This window comes from Bos javanicus, chromosome 8 (genome assembly GCF_032452875.1).
Source record: "Bos javanicus breed banteng chromosome 8, ARS-OSU_banteng_1.0, whole genome shotgun sequence".
In the NCBI taxonomy this organism is placed as follows: domain Eukaryota; kingdom Metazoa; phylum Chordata; class Mammalia; order Artiodactyla; family Bovidae; genus Bos; species Bos javanicus.
In genome coordinates, this window is record NC_083875.1 from 82,170,417 (window position 1) to 82,192,399 (window position 21,983).

Sequence of the window (21,983 nt, forward strand, 5' to 3'; positions counted from 1 at the left end):
TTCAGATAACCGCCTCATCAGACTCTGTGGAGAACAGTAAAGCTTATCGCTTAGTGTATCAGTCATGACAGTGGGTTTTTTTTTTTTTTCCCAATATCTTTATACAAGTAAGCAGACTTCCCTGATAGCTCAGTTGGTAAAGAATCCACCTGCAATGCACGAGACCCCAGTTCAATTCCTGAGTTTGGAAGATCCCCTGGAGGAGGGATAGGTTACCCATCCCAATATTCATGGACTTCCTTGGTGGCTCAGATGGTAAAGAATCTCCCTGCAATCCGAGAGACCTGGGTTTGATCCCTGGGTTGGGAAGAACCCCTGGAGGAGGGCCTGGCAACCCACTCCTGTGTTCTTGCCTGGAGAATCCCCATGGACTGAGGGGCCTGGTGGGCTACAGTCCATGGGGTTGCAAAGAGTCAGACCTGACTGAGGGACTAAACACGTGTAAAAGTAACCAGCTCACTGAGCTGCAGTGTCCCCGAGTCAGGAAGATGATATCTCCCACGCTGTTCAGCCTGCCGTGGTGGAGTGTGCCTCGGGCCTCTGCCCATAGTGACTGTGGTGTGAGAGGTGGACATTCTGGCTGACTCTGAACTGAGTGTTCAGTGAGGTCCTCCAAAACGTGACGCACACTTTGGGCAGCGTCACCAGGCAGCAATCCAGCGCCGCCAGCGTCTCGAGCTCTGCTCTGTGGACGCAGCCAGACAGCGAACTGGCCTGCCTGTCACTCTCCTCTGACCCAGCATACCCATAGTTTCCCCCTCATCGGCCCATGCAGCTGCCCTCGGCTTTCTCCTCTACTTCTGCATCTCTGCCTCCAGCTGCTCTTCTCATCTGAAGGAGCCGTTCAGACTCATTTCTCTGTCTTGGGGACCAGGATCTACCTCTCCTTCAGGTTTATTTCTCTGCTCCCCCTTTCAGCCCATAGCGATTCTGAGGGAGACATTCCCAGGCGACCCTCACTGCGTAGCAATCACCTGGCCTAAAGCCTCCTCCCCCCTGCTCTCTCCCTGGGTCTTGTGCTTCCCAGAGCCTCAAGGGCCGCCCCGAGCTAGAGCCTGGGCCCTGCCTGGAAGCGCCTGGTCAAAGGACCCGTTGGGCCTGGAACTCTTCCAACCTCCAGAGCAGCTGCAGACCTGTCACAGTGGGCCTGAGTGTCTGGGAGTGGACCCCACGGTGGGGAGAAAGTCAGCCCGGGGCGCAGGCAAGCAGCGCTGTTAGCCTGCTCGTTTCTGGTTTCATGACTGGTTATACGAGCTTCCCCTTGGGAGTGTCTGAATGTCAATGAATGTCTGTGAACCATGAAATTAAGGAACAGGAGGGGCTGTTCTCCATTACCTTTTCATCCCTCACCTCTCGTCTTTGTCCTGTTCTGCCACACATGGGGCAACGTCGGCCACCAGCCACCAGCAGCTCATTCCTAAGGAAGGACGCACTGCCTTCGGTTCAGGAATGCGTGTCACCTGTTAAAACTTATTTGTTTGCCCCAGGCCTTCTGGGAGCAAAAAAGAATAAAATGCTGTGTCCTAAACACGCAGAACAAAGTGAATGGTTACCTGGTCTTGGGAGGCAGTGCTTTCAACTCGTGTATGTTACGTATAATGAGCTCCTGTGATTTCTAAGACGGCGGCTTCCAAACCAGGCCACTATCTGAGTACAAAAATCCCGGGGAACAAAGTTAAGGTTTGTCTGATCCCAAATAGCCACACCCTGCTCTTCTTGTTTTCGAAGAGGGTGAGGGGTGGGTATCCCCCCCAAAGCCGGCTGCCTGGAGTTCCCAGGCTGGGCTGTTGCAAGGCTCCCAGACATTCTTAGGGGGGCCTGAAAGCTGGGAAAAGTTGGGAGCTCAAAGAGCAAAATCCTGCATTTCCTGGCCCAGAACAACAAGGCAGCTGTGTTCAGCAGTTAGCCCCAAGGGAAGAGAAAAGAAAGAGTCCTTAATCGAGTGCCCAGAAGCAGGCGCATCCGACTTGTGCCATCGCACTGGGGCTGACCTGCTCACTCCCAGGAGGTTCTGTAATTTCCCTTGAAGAAGAAGAGGCTTTGCCACCGGCTTTTGCTTTTCATTAAAAGGGGGAGGGGTCTATGGAAAGGAAAGATTTGCCTCTGAGCCGTAGGTTTTTTCCAAAGGTCTAGTTGCATTAGTGACAGCTTATAGCATAGACAAGAATCTCCGCTGTAAACTGACGAAACCTGCTGTCAAAACACAGCCAGGTGCAATGAGGCCAACCCGGCTATAAATTGTCTTTAAGACCCAACTGGTATTTCCTTGGGTGCTTAACTGTTCAGTAAAAACAACAGCGTCAGACAGAAAAGACCCTGATTTAGTGCACATCTTTACATTGGTGAATGATCAGACGGCATCTTTTCATCTCTTCACCCATTTTCTGCCATTATTTATGTGGCTAATGGTGATTTACCTACTCACAGCCCTTTCCGCGCTCCTTGGGAGTTCCCTCTCGTTTCCACTTCAGTGAGACTCTGCGCCCTCTTGTTGCAGGAGCTTCACAGTGAATGGGACACCTTGTTCTTTGTCCCTATCATTATAATATAAAGTTACTGGTGTGTTTGGCCTGGAATGACAACCAGAGCATTGAAATCATTCCAATGCTCTTTGTTCTCATTAAAAATTTCTGTCTACCAGCAATTGAAGTCATTCATGACAGAAGAGTCACATTCTACTGGTGAAGTTTTCATTCCACAGGTTATAGAGGCTTTTTGTCTTCTCTAAGGAATGTTTGCCTTGGGATTGGCCTCCATTTTCCTTCTTGGCCACATTGAATGGAAATCATTTTTTTAATGTGTGGAAATAGCTTCAGCAGCTATAAAAGTAAGCGTGAACCCCCCAAAAGTAAAGGAAATTGGATACAAAATCTGTTTAAAGAAACACCCAACCCTAACCTATGGCTTTGCTAACAGACTTAAAATTGATTTTACCATTGATAATACAGATTATTTCATTTATGATGTTCTTCTGATTATAAAAGTATTACATACTGAAATATTAAGAAGTTTGTAATAAGAAAATTAAAATGGCCCAGAGATAATTCTTTAAGTCATTTATTGATTTCAATTATTTTTTATTGCACCGTGTGGCATGTAGGATCTTAGTTCCCTGACCAGGGACTGAACCCCCTACAGTTGAAGTGTAGCATCTTAGCTACTGGCCCACCAGGGAAGTCCCCGGAGTTAATTTTTTGACAGAAACCCTTTTAGTCATTTTTTTGGTCTCCCTTTTCAAAAATAAAAATAATATGTTCTCTGAAGCAAGTTCAAGCAAAACCAAAGTAAAAAAACATAAAAGCCCTTGCCCCTTTCAATCTTACTCTGCAGAGATAATATATGCCTGGTATGTTTCCTTCTATACATTTTCTGTGCTATATATTACGTAAGTGCATATCCTTTCTTAAAAACATTGGACTTTTATTAGCTAAACTTAAAAGTTTTCATTTAAAAATACATCTTAAGCAATTTCCCACATCCCTTGAAATAATTCAACAGCAGTAATTTTTAACAGCTGCATAAATTTCTAAAAAGTGGTACCATAATTTAATTTACCAGACACTCCCAACTGTTGGAATAGTATACAGTACTTCTAAGAAAGTTGCCCATTCTGCTAATTTGACAATCCTATAAATAGATTTTTATTTCTTTTCATGTCTGCCCAAAGGTCTCCTCCCACCTGCCAGAACATACGTACATATTCCAATCTTTTTAAAAACATTTATATCAAATGTAATAGAAATAACTTTTCTCCCTCCAGCCCTTCTTCTGTACTTCTGTATTTTAGTTGTCATAGAACTCTCCGACCCCTCCTTTTCTTTGATTTCCTGCCCACATTTCCTGATATCCTTATATATACACTTATTAAATTTATAATTTTATTTCCTTTCCTAGCATCTTCCTCCCTTTTTCATTATATTTTGCTTGGACTAGTGCAGTAACTAACTGTTCTTTTTGCCACCAACTTGTCCCCCTCTCCATCCACCATCCACACCAATGCTAAGTGAATCTTCCCCCAAACACCGTCTACACCCCTCCTCACCAGAAACCTTTTTCCCCATTTAGAAAAAACTCTTGGGCCTGCCATTTGAAGCTGTAAACTGCCCCAAGTTACCATTTTAAACTTTATTTTCTACCACTCCTAGGCATATGCCGGATCATAATTATTAGTCTCCAAATAATTATGAGCTGAATTTTAATTTAATCTAAATTTAAATTGAAAATCTAATAATACAGTCGTGGTTTGGACCAATTTAGGTTTGTAAATGAATCCACTTGGACCAATTTAGGTTTGTAAATGAATCCAGTTTTTCAACTGTCAATTCTATGAAATCTACTTCAGACCAAGCATTTCTGATTAAAACTTAGCATCCAATTGAGACAGACTGTGAAAACACATCAGATTTAGAAGACTTAGAATGACAAAGTGAAGGTAAAATATCTCATTAAAGGTTTTCAATATTTTTAGGTATTGAAATAATTATATTTTGGATACTTTGTAAAATAAAATATATTATTAAAATTAATTTTGGCTGCTACAACTTACTTTTTATTTGGGCAAATAGAATATTTTAATATATATATATTTATTTATTTATGGCTACTTCGGGTCTTAGTTGCAGTGCACAGGCTTCTCTCTAGTTTTGGCTTTTGAGCTCAGCTGCCCCAGTGCATGTGGGATCTTAGCTTCCCGACCAGTGATTGAACCCATGTCCTCTGCATTGAAAGGCAGATTCTTAACCACTGACCACCAGGGAAAGCCCCAGCAGTGAGAACATTTTAAATGACAAATGTGGCTTGCACATATTCATACTGAATAGTGATGCTTTAAAGCTGTTATCTGAATTAAAATCTGAATGCATAATAACTTAAAATCCACCACTGATGTACTTGAAATCATCTATAGTTTTGTCAGCTGTATGGCTAAAGCTGGAGCTAGTTAGTCCATAGACGCCCTTCAGTCTGGTCTGAAACCACGAATGATTATCATCCACTTTTGAGTGCTGCTCTCACCACAGTTGTTCATAAGGGTATGAACGGATTACCCTCCTCTCTTCAGTGCTTAATTTCAACTCCCAGGTGACCCACTTTCCAAGGCACCAACAAGTAACACAATGAACCAGTGAACCCCACAGCCCTTCTATGGCTTAGGCTATTCTTTAGGGAAAAGTGCTTAGCAGCCTTAAATGACAAAGTCACAGGCAGCAGTGGCAATGATGGGGATAGAGAGGATGGGTAATGGCCAATCATATAAAGTCTCCCAGAATCAGAAACAGGCAGGACTCAAGCTCCCAGGATTTAGAACATCAGCTTATTGTGTCATCTTGGAAAATGCCTCTCCTTTCCAAACAAACACCTGCAAGTGGCCAGAGGCCACACAAGCAAATGATGGAAAACAGAAGTCTTATAGGAGAAAATCCCGCAGTCACAAAATTGTGGAAGCTTGATAAGACATGATGCAAAAGACTCCATGTCATTGGAGCCATGACGTGCTTTTAGCACAGAGCAAGCCAGGTGGTTTGTTAGGGGAATAACATGTAGGCTTCTTTTAGCACAGATTATGTACTATTATCAGCATAATTTAAAGGCCTATTAGGATAGTTAATCTTAGTGGTATCTATAAAAAATTCTACATGTAACGGTCATTCAAAAAAAACAAGATTGGTTATTTTGCAAATTCCAGAGAAATTATATTTTTCAAATTATATGTGCTTTGCATGTGCAAATGTTGGTTCTTTTGTGCAATCATGATCACATTATGGTTTTTTTATATCAATAATAGCAGTTGCCATAATGTGGTGTGTGTTTTGAGCTCCTAGTAATTTTGCTGTCATTCTTGTCCAGTGGTTAGATTCACAATTTCTAAGTGACTAAATGCAGATGGTGATTACAGCCATAAAATTAAAAGATGCTTACTCCTTGGAAGGAAAGTTATGACCAACCTAGACAGCATATTAAAAAGCAGAAACATTACTTTGTCAACAAAGGTCCGTCTAGTCAAGGCTATGGTTTTTCCAGTAGTCATGTATGGATGTGAGAGTTGGACTATAAAGACAGCTAAGTGCTAAACAGTTGATGCTTTTGAACTGTGGTGTTGCAGAAGACTCTTGAGAGTCCCTTGGACTGCAAGGAGATCCAACCAGTCCATCCTAAAGGAAATCAGTCCTGGGTGTTCATTGGAAAGACGGATGTTGAAGCTGAAACTCCAATGTTTTGGCCACCTGATGCAAAGAGCTGACTCCTTTGAAAAGACCCTGATGCTGGGAAAGATTGAGGGCAGGAGGAGAAGGGGACAACAGAGGATGAGATGGTTGGATGGCATCACTGACTCAATGGACATAAGTTTGAATAAACTCCGAGAGTTGGTGATGGACAGGGAGGCCTGGAGTGCTGCAGTTCATAGGGTTGCAAAGAGTCAGACACAACTGAGTGACTGAACAGAACTGAACAGAAATGTCTTGTCAGGGATCCTTGGAGATACTTCCTCTGGCCTCACTGGGGCAAGGCCTGCATTGTTGATGAGTCACCACTGTTTCACTTACTGTTCATCAAAGCTATGGCCCTTCTCACAACTCCTATATGATGCTTGGCAGTCACAGGAGATGAGGAGAGATTTTATTTAAATGTGTCCATTTTTAGCCTATTTTCTTTATTTCTGGCATCTGTGGCATCATGCTCATGTTAGTTAGTTCAGGCGCCATAACAAAATACCAGATGAGGTGGCTTAAACAACAGACATTTGGAGTCTGAAAGTCCAAGATCAAGGTGTGGGCAAGTTTGGTTTCTCCTGAGGCCTTTCTCCTTGGCTTGCCCATGGCCACCTTCTTGCTGTGTCCTCAGTGGTCTTTCTTCTGTGTATGTAGAGATCTCTATCTTAATCTCCTGTTCTTATAAGGACATCAGTCAGATTGGATGAGGTCCCACCCATGCAATTTCATTTTACCGTAATCACCTCTTTTTGGCTCCTACCTCCAACATAGTCACATTCTGTGGAACTAGGGGGTTAGGACTTCAATATGTGAGTTGGGAGGGGGGTACAAATTTAGCCTGTAATAATGCTGTTTCCCAATATTTCTCTGATTAGTTCTACATTTCTTGTGAATCCCTTCAAAGTGGCCAATAAAAACCACTCAAGTCAAACTTACCGTATTTTATTCCCTTATAAATGAATATGCTTTGGGCATAATTATTTGGTCCCAAATGATTTCAGTATCCTGTCCACAAAATTTTTCAAGTCTCTGATGAAACGAGAGAAAGAAATGTAGGAAGGAAAGATCTGTCCTCCCAGAGAGAAGTAGGAAACTAAAGGTCTGTCTCAGTTCAGTTCAGTTCAGTCGCTCAGTCGTGTCCGACTCTTTGCAACCCCATGAATCGCAGCACTCGAGGCCTCCCATTGTGTATTACTACAGGTATCTGATTTGACACTATCCAAATGACTCATTTGAAAAGACCCTGATGTTTCAATCTTTATTGAAGGCGGGAGGAGAAGGAGACGACAGAGGATAAGATGGTTGGATGGCATACCAACTCAATGGACATGAGTTTGAGTAAGCTCTGGGAATTGGTAATGGACAGGGAAGCCTGGCATGCTGCAATCCATGGGGTCGCAGAGTCGGACGCAAGTGAGCAACTGAACTGAACTGAAAATGTATTGACCTCTTCACAGCATAGGGCACCAGGAAGAAACAGGAGACATTTTCCTTTGGTGCCCCAAATGAAAGCTCCCTAGCCTTCCTTCTTTTCACTCCCTTTCAAAACCTGATTTCCAGAAAGAATTTGAATCTCATTTGCAGTAATCTAAGACTAGACACCAAGTGAATAATAGGGATTAAAAGTGTTTCCTTTCCCTTGAAAATTTCCTTTGTAACTGTATCAGACCTTAGGCTTCGACAGAACTGTCAAGCATCCCAGACCAGATGCATGAGATTTGCCAGAGGAAGCTTTTTCCAGGATCTGAAATCACCCCTCCAGCTAAGTGCCTTCCTTCCCGCCCCTTCCCTTCTTTCTAGGAATATAGCCTGTATATCTGTCCTTCGTGAGGGATTGTGCATGATTCAAAGATGAGAGAAACACAGGCTTTACCCTCAGAATGCTTAATAATTCAGTAGGAAAAATAGATACACAAATAACTGATCTTCGGGAAACAGCAATATGTGGTGTAAAACTAGCTCACTTTTATTTATTTAGTTTTTGAAATTTATTGATTTAGGTAGTTTTGGCTATGCTGGGTCTTCGTTGCTGTACATGGACTTTCTCTAGTTGCGGCAAGAGAAGACTACCCTTCATTGTGGTATTTGGGCCTCTTATTGCCGTGGCTTCTCTTCTTACAGAGCACAGGCTCTAGCGGCATGGGCTCAGTGGTTGAAGCTTGCGGGATCTAGAGCTCCGGCTCTAGTTGCAACTTGCAGGCTCTAGAGCTTGGGCTCAGTAGTTGTGGCCCACTGGCTTAGTTGCTCTGCGCCCTGTGGAATCTTCCTGGACCAGGGATCTGACCGATGTCCCCTGCGTTGGCAGGTGGATTCTTATCCACTGCAGCAGCAGTGAGTGAGTGATAGTCACTCAGTCATGTCCGATTCTTTGCAACACCATGGTCTGTAGCCTGCCAGGCTCCTCTGTCCATGGAATTCTCCAGGCAAGAATACTGGAGTGAGTTGCCATTTCCTTTTCCAGGGGATCTTCCTGACCCAGGGATTGAGCACAGGTCTCCAGCATTGCAGGCAAATCCTTTACCATCTGAGTCACTGAAGAAGCCTATTATTAAGAGACATTTCTAAGTACAAAGACAGGTCAACGTAAAAAGTATCAGCAAATACATGCTTCGTCACCAGGGAAGTCCCTACCTCACTTTTAGAATTGGGAAGAAAGGGGTCATTTTGCATTTGTGGAAGAAGAAAGGACTGAGTTACCATTTTAAGTCAACCTTGAAGAACAGGTAAGGGAGAAGTCATTTTAGGCAAGGGGTGTGACATGTTCAATGTCTGGTGGTGAAAACTAAATATGCATGTTTGAGCAGCATGATGCAGAGTCAGATCTCAGTGATGGGGGCAGCGGCAGTGTTGAGTAACTAGCTTGTCACAGCACGAGTGAGGTTCAATGGGTAATGCCCCAGAACAAGGGGAATGGAGGCAACTTCCCCAGTGTGAGGGGTGGAGGAAAGGCCCCCTTTCCCCCCCGACCTCCGCCTCAGGTCAGCCTCACTCTCAGCTCCCTTGCCCTGGCCTCAGCCTCTGCTGCACTCTAATCAAGGCCATAGGCACGTCCAGCTCTTTGCAACCCTGTAGCCCACCAGGCTCCTCTGTCCATGGGCTTCTCCAGGCAAGAATACTGGAGTGGGTTGTCACCATTCCACCCCCTAAAACAGATAGGTGAATGCAATTTATTGTGATAAAATATATCTGGTGAATCCGTATTGACCACCATTTGCAGCAGTGATCTTTCCCACTCCGTTTTCCTTGTTAGGAAGGAGTTTATTGTTGCCTGCTTTGCTTGGAGAACAGGATCTGAGAAGCAGATTGATCGTAAGACAGGACACAGCTAGACTGCACAGGGTTGAATGTGAGAAGGAAAAGTTCACCAAAGATTTACCAGAGGCTTGTAGACAGAGTGCTAGTGACTGAGTGGCAGTAAGGTATCTGGGCCGGTGGGCCAGCAGCCTTGCTAGAAAGAAAACTCCCTGGATGAAGAGCCAAGCCCTTCCCCTCCACGCAGGTATTCGGGACTCTCGTGGAGTGAAAGGAATAGTTAGAGACACTTTTGCTCCTTGGTTTTCAACTTTTGAACTTTCATGTCCAGAAGCTATTCGTTTACACGGGTACTTTTTAAAAAGGTTATTTATTTATTTTTGGCTGCACTGGTTCTTTGTTGCTGCACATGGGCTTTCTGTAGCTGCGCTGTGTGGGTTTCTTGTTGCAGTGGTCTCTCTCGTTGCAGAGCACAGGCTCTAGGGCTCCGAAGTTGCAGCACATGGGCTCTAGAGTACACAAGCTCAGTAGTTGCGGTGCACGGGCTTGGTTGCTCCATGACATGATGGATTTTAGTTCCTCACCAGGGATCAAACCGTATTCCCCGCATTGGCAGGAGGATTCTTAACCACTGAACCACCAGGGAAGTTCCAACATGGATACTTTTAGAAAGCATCATTAAATACCTTGAGGGCCAGTAGTGTCTTCCAAGAAAACACATCTATAGGTTACCCTTAAAGAAATAAGTGGGAAGGGATGTGAAACAAGCACCAGTTCATGCAGCGCAGATGATGTGCACAAATCCTGCCAAGTGACAAGGGAGAACACTGAGGAAATTGACTGAGACCAAAGCTGGCATCCTTCAGGATCTCAGACTGGATGTACATTTTTAAAGCAAACTCAGAGGAAAGTGTATGATAATGGCTTTCTTGGGTGGATAACAAACATTTGAGAAGTATCTTTTTTCCTTTAAAAAGAATAGCAATTCTAAACTGGCCCAGATGGACAGAGACATGTTTAGGAGTGACAATGTGGAGAAGAATCCTGTATTTGCTTAGTGGACTAAGGATAAACCTGCTGTTTCGCCTTTTGAACCAAAAGGTAGAGGAACCAGGAGCTACTGGCTTTGGAAAGTGTGTTTGGCTCAGTTCAGTTGATGGAGACAGTTGGTAGTGGCCCGTGCACACACAGATTTTAATAAAGAGATAAGGTTGGGTATGTTCTAGAAGCATAGCTTTTCAGGCTTGGGTTGGAAGCCCTCACTTGGTCCTGTTATACTGAGACTTGGTTTGGGAATAATCCAGGAAGCTGCTTAAAACTACAAGCCCCAGACTCAGGCAACATGTACTAAATGAGGATCACATAAGAAGGTCTGGGACCAACTGATAGAGCCCATAACTATGTCATCTTCTAGAGTATATTCTATGGAAATAGTTCCTCTTTGCTGAGTACAATCTGAACTCTTAGAGTCCCTCACTTTTATATTTGGCTTTGGGGTTTAGTTTATTTGTTCAACCAAAATGCCCAGCCTTGTGCTGGGCCATGAGCATACAAAAGCCAAAAGGGCACGGCCCCTGCCCACAAGCCCATGGTCTATGGGGACATTTGCAAACCAGCCATTGTTCAAGGCATGCTCAATGGGTCTCTACTGTGAGTTTGAGACCTATGAACCAGAGGTTCATGACATTTGTACAGGAGGCAGTGATCAAGACCATCCCCGAGAAAAAAGAAATGCAAAAAGGCAAAATGGTTGTCTGAGGAGGCCTTCCAAATAGCCATGAAAAGAAGAGAAGCGAAAAGCAAAGGAGAAAAGGAAAGATATACCCATTTGAATGCAGAGTTCCAAAGAATAGCAAGGAGAGATAAGAAAGCCTTCCTCAGTGATCAATGAAAAGAAATAGAGAGAAACAATAGAATGGAAAAGGCTAGAGATCTCTTCAAGAAAATTAGAGATACCAAGGGAAATTTTAATGCAAAGATGGGCACAATAAAGGACAGAAATGGTATGGACCTAACAGAAGCAGAAGATATTAAGAAGAGGTGGCAAGAATACACAGAAGAACTGTACAAAAAAGATCTTCATGACCCAGATAATCACAATGGTGTGATCTCTCACCTAGAGCCAAATATCCTGGAATGTGAAGTCAAGTGGGCCTTAAGAAGCATCACTATGAACAAAGCTAGTGGAGGTGATGGAATTCCAGTTGAGCTATTTCAAATCCTAAAAGATGATGCTGTGAAAGTGTGGCACTCAATATGCCAGAAAATTTGGAAAACTCAGCAGTGGCCACAGGACTGGAAGAGATCGGTTTTCATTCGAATCACAAAGAAAAGCAATGCCAAAGAATGTTCAGGCTACTGCACAATTGCACTCATCTCACACGCTAGCAAAGTAATGCTCAAAATTCTCCAAGCCAGGCTTCAACAGTATGTGAACCGTGAACTGCCAGATGTTCAAGCTGGATTTAGAAAAGGCAGAAGAACCAGAGATAAAATTGCCAACATCCGTTGGATCATAGCAAGAGAGTTCCAGAAAAACGTCTACTTCTGCTTTATTGACTACGCCAAAGGCTTTGACTGTGTGGATCGCAACAAACAGTGGAAAATTCTTCAAGAAATGGGAATACCAGACCATCTGACCTGCCTCCTGAGAAATCGGTGTGCAGGTCAGGAAGCAACAGAACTGGACGTGAAAAAACAGACTGTTTCCAAATCAGGAAAGGAGTACATCAAGGCTTTATACTGTCACCCTGCTTATTTAATTTATATGCAAAGTTCAGTTCAGTTCAGTTCAGGCGCTCAGTCGTGTCCAATTCTTTGCGACCTCATGAACCGCAGCACGCCAGGCCTCCCTGTCCATCACCAACTCCCGTTTACCCAAACTCATGTCCATTGAGTCGGTGATGCCATCTAACTGTCTCATCCTCTGTCGTCCCCTTCTCCTCCTGCCCTCAGTCTTTCCCAACATCAGGGTCTTTTCCAGTCAGTCAGCTCTTTGCATCAGGTGGCCAAAATATTGGAGTTTCAGCTTCAACATCAGTCCTTCCAATGAATATTCAGGACTGATTTCCTTTAGGATGGACTGGTTGGATCTCCTTGCAGTCCAAGGGACTCTCAAGAGTCTTCTGCAACACCACAGTTCAAAAGCATCAATTCTTCGGTACTCAGCTTTCTTTATAGTCTAAGACTCACATCCATACATGACTACTGGAAAACCATAGCTTTGACTAGACAGACCTTTGTTGGCAAAGTAATGTTTTTGCTTTTTAGTATGCTGTCTAGATTGGTGACAACTTTCCTTCCAAGGAGTAAGTGTCTTTTAATTTCATGGCTGCAATGACCATCTGCAGTGATTCTGGAGCCCCAGAAAGTCAAGTCTGCCACTGTTTCCACTGTTTCCTCATCTATTTTCCATGAAGTGATGGGACCGGATGCCATGATCTTCGTTTTCTGAATGTCGATCTTTAAACCAACTTTTTCACTCTCCTCTTTCACTTTCATCAAGAGGCTTTTTAGTTCTTCTTCACTTTCTGCCATAAGGGTGGTGTCATCTGTATATTTGAGGTTATTGATATTTCTCCCAGCAATATTGATTCCAGCTTGTGCTTCATCCAGCCCAGCATTTCTCATGATGTACTCATTCCAATCCCAAAGAAAGGCAATGGCAAAGAATGCTCAACTACCACACAATTGCACTCATCTCACACGCTAGCAAAGTAATGCTCAAAATTCTCCAAGCTAGGCTTCAGCAATATGTGAGCCATGAAATTCCAGATGTTCAAGCTGGTTTTCAAAAAGGCAGAGGAACCACAGATCAAATTGCCAACATTCGCCGGATCACCAAAAAAGCAAGAGAGTTCCAGAAAAACATCTATTTCTGCTTTATTGACTATGCCAAAGCCTTTGATTGTGTGGATCTGAAAGAGATGGGAATACCAGACCACCTGACCTGCCTCTTGAGAAATCTGTATGCAGGTCAGGAAGCAACAGTTAGAACCGGACATAGAACAACAGACTGGTTCCAAATAGGAAAAGGAGTACGTCAAGGCTGTATATTGTCACCCTGCTTATTTAACTTATATGCAGAGTACATCATGAGAAATGCTGGATGAAGCACAAGCTGGAATCAATTATTGCCGGGAGAAATATCAATAACCTCAGATATGCAGATGACACCACCCTTATGGCAGAAAGTGAAGAAGAACTAAAAAGCCTCTTGATGAAAGTGAAAGAGGAGAGTGAAAAAGTTGGCTTAAAGATCGACATTCAGAAAACGAAGATCATGGCATCCGGTCCCATCACTTCATGGAAAATAGATGAGGAAACAGTGGGAACAGTGGCAGACTTGACTTTCTGGGGCTCCAGAATCACTGCAGATGGTCATTGCAGCCATGAAATTAAAAGACGCTTACTCCTTGGAAGAAAAGTTATGACCAACCTAGCAGCATATTAAAAATAGAAACATTAATTTGCCAACAAAGGTCCATCTAGTCAAAGTTATGGTTTTTCCAGTAGCTATGTATGGATGTGAGAGTTGGACTATAAAGAAAGCTGAGCGCCAAAGAATTGATGCTTTTGAACTGTGGTGTTGGAGAAGACTCTTGAGAGTCCCTTGGACTGCAAGGATATCCAACCAATCCATCCTAAAGGAAATCAGTCCTGAATATTCATTGGAAGGACTGATGCTGAAGCTGAAACTCCAGTACTTGGGCCACCAGATGTGAAGAACTACTACTGCTGCTAAGTCACTTCAGTCGTGTCTGACTCTGTGTGACCCCATAGATGGCAGGGCTCCCCTGTCCCTGGGATTCTCCAGGCAAGAACACTGGAGTGGGTTGCCATTTCCTTCTCCAGTGCATGAAAGTGAAAACTGAAAGTGAACTCGCTCAGTCGTGCCCGACTCTTAGCGACCCCATGGACTGCAGCCTACCAAGCTCCTCCGCCCATGGGGTTTTCCAGGCAAGAGTACTGGAGTAGGGTGCCATTGCCTTCTCCGGACTCACTGGAAAAGATCCTGATGCTGGGAAAGATTGAAGGCAGGAGGAGAAGGGGACAACAGAGGATGAGATGTTTGGCATCACCAACTCAATGGACATTAGTCTGAGTAAACTCCAGGAGTTGGTGATGGACAGGGAGACCTGCTATGCTGTGTGTGTTCATGAGGTCACAAAGAATTGAACACAACTGAGCAACTGAACTGAACTGAACTGAACTGGGGAACTGGAGAGGTTGACTTCTGTACTTTCCAATTTCAGCCAGGATGCCAAGTCCATTAGAAGACAATTTGCTTGGAGACTAGAGACTTGGCTGTACTGCCCCCATCCCCCACTGCCTCTTGGTCACAAGTTGTCCAGCTTATTGTGCAAGAGAGTCCACGTGATCGTCCTCAATGTGCAATGCCTAGTGGGTCATGGTAGAACCTATAGCCCTTACCTGTTCTTCATTTTCATACATATTGCGCGCCCATACAGAGATTCACTTAAGTAAGGACACTGTAGCTCTTGTAAGGAGTGATTCTATTTAACAGAATTTCTTTGACAGTGCTTTATCTGTTTCACATAGAGGGGTCTTTAGGAAGAAGGAACAAGTAAACTCAAAGAATTATGACAAAGATACCAGCTTTGGATTACAAACCTCTGTCAATAGAAAAACATCCAGTTCTACCTTTTAAGAGGAACTCCTCCCATTCTCTCTTCTATAAGGCTGAAGACATACTCTGGTAGGATCTCATCAAAGGCACATTATTCTATATTTGCATCGTGCCCTTCCCACACCCAGGGAAAGCCATGAGACCTAGCCTTGCAGTGTGTTGTGTACATGAGTGCACACACATGCAGGCCTCTTTGACTCTTTGACATCACACAGCATCATTGCATAAACTGATGCTCAGGTCTGCATCCCAGGCCTGTGGGCGGCGGCTCCTACTGTGGCCATTCACAGCGCTCACTGGACTTCCACCCTCGTCTGCTGCCTGCCGGAATTTCTGCTGACAAGAAAAGCTATTAGGAACACTTGACTGCTTTTAGAACAGGGGACTTTTTTCTTCTCTTTTGTGGAGAACCATTATGTTGTATAAAATAGATGTGTATTTAATATCTGTATGGTATATATCTTTTGGGTATTGCCTCTATTGCTTCATGGCTAAATTTTAGGCTTTTCTGGTGTTGCATAAATTTCAGTCTGCTTTAGAATCCTAGGTAGGAGTGAGTCTTGGAGAAGAGCTCATCTTTTCACCCAAGGGATAGCTATACCCCAGGGGATGCATACTGATATGCCCAAACTCAAAGCCCTAGTTAATGGCAGAGCCAGGGCTTCAGTCTAAGACCCTCAGTCCTCAGTCTACCCAATTAAGGCATTTTGCATTTTTAACAGGACTGCTTTTAATTCAAATTAACTTAGTCCCATTCTTGCCTTAGGCCTATAAAGAGATAATAAATGAATACAGCAGAAAGCCTAAACAAGGATGATTTTTAATTTAATTAATGACTGTTCTTTTCCCGGAATATGTTTATTTCTATTATTTAGAGCGCCCAAAAAATGTACTCTGTGTGTACAGGAATGTGAAAGCCCTCACAATCCAGGGCTTTTCATAAATATTGTCACAGGTATACACAATCCTTTTCCATTTAGATGTTTCTAAATGGGAATCCTGTATGTCTGATGGAATACTTTGCATAGAAAGTATGAGGATGGAACTTCTCTGGTGATCCAGTGGTTAAGAATCTGCCTTGCAATGCAGGGGATGTAGGTTCAGTCCTTGGTCAGGGAACTAAGATCCCACATGCTGCAGGGCAAATAAGCCCGCACACTGTAATTACTGAGCCTGTGTGCTGCAACTAAGACCCAACTCAGCCAAATAAATATTTTAAAAAGGAAGAAAGAAAGTATGGGCTTTATTACATTGGAAAGTTGTTAACTTTGTGTGTGTGTGTGAATGAATGTGAGTGTCATAGAGATTAGTTTAGGTCTTTGTTTTTTGAGAGATGCAACTATTCCTCTCATGAGATGGAAACTAAATTAGATTATAAATACCAGGTCATCAAAACAACAAATGAGAAAAAGCAATTGGCTGAACCAAAAAGTGTCTTTATGTATCTTCCAAAGCATTTAAGGGGCGAGTCCTGTGTCCGGTTATTTGCATTCACAAGCAAGCACCAACCAGAGTCCCTGGCTTTTGCCCTCCTCTGTCACCTCTGCTGACCCAGAGGAGGAGAATGCCAGGGGCACAGCCCTGTGGTGGCCAACCAGCAAGTGTATCACAGGTCAGGGTAACAGTCAATGATTGTCAAATTGTCAAAATCCAAACGTGTGTTTAAAGAAGGGCAGCGTTCACGTCACACATATCTCTGAATGGCGGTTGTCCATGATTTGTTGGTGTTCGGTAATGAGTGCGTCCAGCTCATTCAGAAGACCCCATCCTTCCAGGTCAATTCTCCACCTCCGGCCTTTACCAATTCAGTATTTTCTGCTTCTGATCCTGTCTAGTTATAACTGCTACCATCACACTCTGAGTGGGATTCAGACAAGTTGATGCATAAAATGCCAGGCTGCATTATTCTGAGGTTAGTGAACAAGAGTAGAGGCTGGATAGAGGAGGAGAGTCAATTGTGTTATATGCAATGTGCTGTTTGGACAGAGCATGCAGCAGTGAAGTTTTGTTCTGCTATGTCCTATGTTGAATGAAGGAGGGATCTGATACGTTAGGTTCAGCTTTGGAGAGAGTCCTGTACCACTAAGCTGTGTGGCTGTGGGCAAGCCACTTGCCTTCTCTAAGTCCTCACTGCTTCTTTGAGGAAAGAGGGGAACAGCCCTAGGTGAAGGTCAGAGCCATTTTGAGCCTCATGTCACCATATACTTTGCTGAGGTTCAGCTCTTGTCACCTCTGAAAGGAGGAAGTTGGAATTTACTTTTCCTCCAAGTGTCTTCCTTTCCTCTCCAGGAATCTGCTGAACTGTCCTCAGACTGAAAACTTGCTCTTAGTTTGGAGTGATATCAGGAAAGTTTTCATATGTTTCGTCCTGAGTGGTGTTTTACAAATGTACACGATCCAAAAAAAAAAAAAGGTTTGTGCCTTGCTTCTCTCTTCCACTGGAAAATTGCCAAAATCTTTCAGATTATTGGGAGAAATTAAGTAATAGTCAATCTGCCAGAACATTTATGCTGGTTGATCATTGAAGGATAGGCATTTACTTCTATTAATAATTAAAACCAAGTATTCACAGGTATTAACCTGTTTGACCCTCAGGAGATGAAAACAATTTTGGTAGGGTTGTTAATGTCTTAAAATTACTGCATATCAATAAAAACTGCAGTGAGTTTTACCTTGGACCATGGCAACTACTTCTAGGATACATTTTGAGACATAAATACTGGTATATGTTCATTGTCCAAATGATCTTGGGAAAAATCATCCAGTGAGTTCTAAGTTGCTTGTTGAAGGAGGGGAAAACACTGGGGGCAAATGCTCCAGAAGGCACACTTCATTTTTATGCTGCTTTTATAGTTAAACCATTAGAGTGTTTGCCACTTTAAAAATAAAAACAGAGCCAGTAATGAAATATTTATGAGAAATTGCTACAGTGATTGCTGCATAGTTTCTAGTGGGATGTTGCCGTGTTTCTTATATTGAGAAAATAGAACCTATTCAGTGTTGAGGTAAAACAAGAAATGATCAAACCCAGATGCTTTCCTAAAATTATATTTTCAGTGCATTTATATGTCTGTTTCAAACTGTGCTACATACTAAAAATATTTTCCTTTGTAGGCCGAGGGAAATTTCAAACCACATCGAGGGCATCATAGATCAGATGGTTTTTCTTAAAAGCGCTAAGGGCATCCTGGTTGTTATTAGCCCCGGCTTTATAAGATGACATTATTTATGCCGCAAAGAGTCACAATTCAGTTCTTAATTTTAGCAACTTTATTGGCATGAAAATGCATGGGAGGTAGTTCAGAATCAAGACATCAGAATGGGGGACAGAGACTTCAGGGCAGCAAGTGACGATGGGACCAGCCTGGAGAGAGTCCCTTCAACCCTGCTGCCCACTACCCTGCAGAGAAGTCGCTCCCTAGGTCCAGCGGCTCCTTCAGCCTCTGTTTCAAGGACTTCATCTCCTCTTCCCTCTGTGCTTGCTCCCTCTCCCCTCAACTGTGCATGCTGAAGCTTCATATCCCATGTGGCCAACCATAGACACATTCTCTTTAAGACTCTTCTTGGTTGTATTGATTACAAAGTTGCCTCCTGAGTTCTCACTGGTTCTCTCCTCCTCAAATTGTATTTCTTTGTTACTGCATTGATTTTGTGGTTGAGAGATGTCTTCCTGGTTTTGGCATACTTTTAGTGAATTAAACTGTAAATGGGTAAATCAAAGAATATATAGGTTGTATAACTCCCCCTGAGAGTGAAAGTCACTTAGTTGTATCTGACTCTTTGTGACCCCATGGACTGTAGCCCGTCAGGCTCCTCTGTCCATGGAATTCTCCAGGCCAGAGTACTGGAGTGGGTAGCCATTCCCTTCTCCAGGGAATCTTCCCAACCCAGAGATCGAACCCAGGTCTCCTGTATTGCAGGCAGATTCTTTATTGTCTGAGCTGCCTGTAGAACTGTATTTTTTATTTAATCCTTCTCCCTTCCCCCGAGAACACTGGGGTATATTATTTTATGTATTAGAATATCCAGAATGAAAAAAGGGCTATCATTTTATTGAGTCAGTGCATTTTATTGAGTACAATGCTCAGTTTCTTATACATAGTATATACAATTGCTGTATGCTTCTTCTAGTCACAGCTCTCTCACCTGATCATGTCAACCTTATTGACATCATTATTACATGCATGTTATGGATGAGGAAAAGGAAACCTGTCTAACTTAAAAGCCCAAGTTCTTAATTATCACATTATTGTTGGTTTTAAATGTATGTAGCTGCTATTAGGATTTTAAGATGTTTTCGCATCTAGCACCTGGTCAAGCTGGTATCTTCAGAGAAGAATGTAGAAATATCAAATTTCATTTTATGGTCTTCCTGTAACAACAGTGGGCTTATTGTTTTAAGTGAGGCGGGGTCAGAAACAGAATGATCTCCTTTAGAATCAGGCCTACGAGGAGAATTTGCTCCATTGAGTCCACCGGTCCTTTGGGAAGGGACAGGTACTAGTTTGGTGTGGCTGAGATGATGGGTCATATCTCTAAGGCTCTGTCCAACGGCATCGTGTCTGTGTGGTGGTCAAATGAGGCTTTTTATTAGGCAGTCACAACTCGGTTATTTTGAGATCTCTGAAAGGTTGTGTGCTGCGCTGTGCTTAGTCGCTAGTCATGTCTGATTCTTTGTGACCTCATGGACTGCAGTCCACCAGGCTCCTCTGCCCATGGGGATTCTCCAGGCAAGAATACTGGACTGGGTAGCCTTTCCCTCCTCCAAGGGATCTTCCCAACCCAGGGATCAAACCCAGGTCTCCCGCATTGCAGGCGGATTCTTGACTGTCTGAGCCATCACTTAGGTTCTGAGGAGAAAGAGGAAAGGAATTAGCGTTAACTGGTCTATTTGTTGACTTCACCATCTCATTGTGTTCTCAACACAGCTCTGCAAGGCAGATGGCATTATCTCTGTTTTATAGGGGTTGTATGCCATAGAGATGGCAGGAATGGATGCACCCATTGGAGGAGTCTAAATTCTCAACTGTGTACTTCCCGTTACACATGGCTTTGTACAGAAATACTTAAGTCACATTCACAAGCCAGCACCAAAAAATAGCAATAGCATATTTGGTTGTATATTAGCATGATCCGGTGCCCTTGAACCTGAGAGCAAGGCAGTGAAATAAGAAGTGCTCAAATAGAAGGCAATGCTAAAATAGACCATAGTATTTAAACTGTAAACTGAAAAAATAAATAAATAAACTGTAAATTGAAATCCATTATAAAAACAATCAAATGACCACAAGATTGTTAGGTTTAAGAGATTCTAACATACCCAATATTAATATGAATATAAATGAGCTGGGTGGATTTTTAAATTCTGTGTATTAGGAGATGTTTATGATGAGTCTAATAAAGCTCCAATGTTCTTTGTGGTTCTTTTCCATCTCATACTACTGGGCACAAAAGCTGTGTTGTGTGCAGAATGGCTGGGTTTATCCCTACTAGAAAGAATTTATGTTTGGTATCTAAAGAACAATGCGAGTTTGCTGCTTGGCTGATCAATGCTGGATCAAGTTCACATTCCCCGGCTCCTACTCTCCCACCTACACATGCAGGGGGTGGAAGCAGAGCAAAGGGAGGGAGAGAGAGAGAAAGACAGAGAGAGATGTGAGCTCGGGCTTTCCTAATATGGACACAGCTGGGCCTATGTAGCATTAAATATTGATTTAATCCACCGCTGGAGGAAACATCCTTTAAAAAGTAAAGAGATTAGCAGCCAATTAATTCTGGCCCCTCCCATTATTTTTCCGGAACATCTCTTAGATGGATCTAAATGTTTGGTGAACAAACATTGTGGGAAATAGCTTTTTCTCATGTATTATTTACATTTGGGACAGGCCCACCTCCCAAATTGTGATGGCTTGTATTCTCCCTAGTGTGTGTGTGTGTGTGTGTGTGTGTTCCTACTTCTTAATAAAAGCAGGATGGTTTAGGCCCATTCCTGTCATTTGCAAATTGTGATTTCATTGGGTTCCTTTGGGAGGCCAGATGATAGGCACTCCAGTGTGAGTGCCAAGATTTTTAAAAATAGAAATATTGGCAAAAGAAAAATAGACATGCCAAGGGCCACAGACTCTAAAGAGCATGGGTACTCCATGCGCATGCACTTGGAGTATGTGTGCTCATGGGGTAACAGATACCACACCCATTCCATTTTAGGGAGTAACCAAAGGGACCTGGACATGAGTGTTTGCTTCTCAAACTAGTGAAGTATTAACATATATGTTTGTGTTTTAAGTGAGTAACTGGCATCATGGGAATTCCCTGGCCCTCCAATGGTTAGGACTTGGCACTTTCACTGCTGGAGCCTGGGTTCAGTCCGTGGTTGAGGAACTGTAAGATCTGTAAGATCCTGTAAGCCACGTGACAGAGCCTAAATAAATAATAACCGATAAAGCATTTTTTTCAGAATAGTTTTCCTGTAATATCAGTGTAGTGTGTCTTTTCTAAACAAGGAAGTCTGTTTGGTTAAAGCATGATGCCCAAGGCTCAAGGAAGTCTACCTGGGTTGCTTCCTATGTGAAATAGTTTTTGCACACAGCAAAGGGTCTCTTCCACTGGTCTTTTCCACTATCCTCAAATCCTGTGCAACAATCTTCCAAATACTTATACATTTCAAGGGAGTGGGTGGCAGCCATCAACATGATCAGAACATTGTTTACAGGGGATACATGGGAAATAGACCACCTCATGTGTACAGAATTCGAGGTCAGCCCTAAAATCAGGGTCCCTGAGGATAAGGATGTATGCTGTTTTCATTCAGGATCCAGAATAATACGAGCAACCTGGAAAAAATTAAAATGTCAAATATCCATCCATTTTTG

At 43.1% G+C, this 21,983-nt stretch overlaps 2 protein-coding genes across 10 annotated transcripts in view; both read left to right on the forward strand.

The window, feature by feature from the left end:
- LOC133253002 (uncharacterized) lies at positions 1–20,525 on the forward strand. Its single transcript, XM_061426111.1, has 2 exons — positions 1–4,257; positions 4,290–20,525. Exon 2 carries the CDS (start codon positions 11,377–11,379, stop codon positions 12,355–12,357), a length of 981 nt encoding a protein of 326 aa, XP_061282095.1. The 5' UTR covers positions 1–4,257; positions 4,290–11,376; the 3' UTR covers positions 12,358–20,525.
- Positions 1–21,983, forward strand: part of AOPEP (aminopeptidase O (putative)) — a 422,559-nt gene that overhangs the window by 311,119 nt on the left and 89,457 nt on the right. The window lies entirely within an intron of this gene.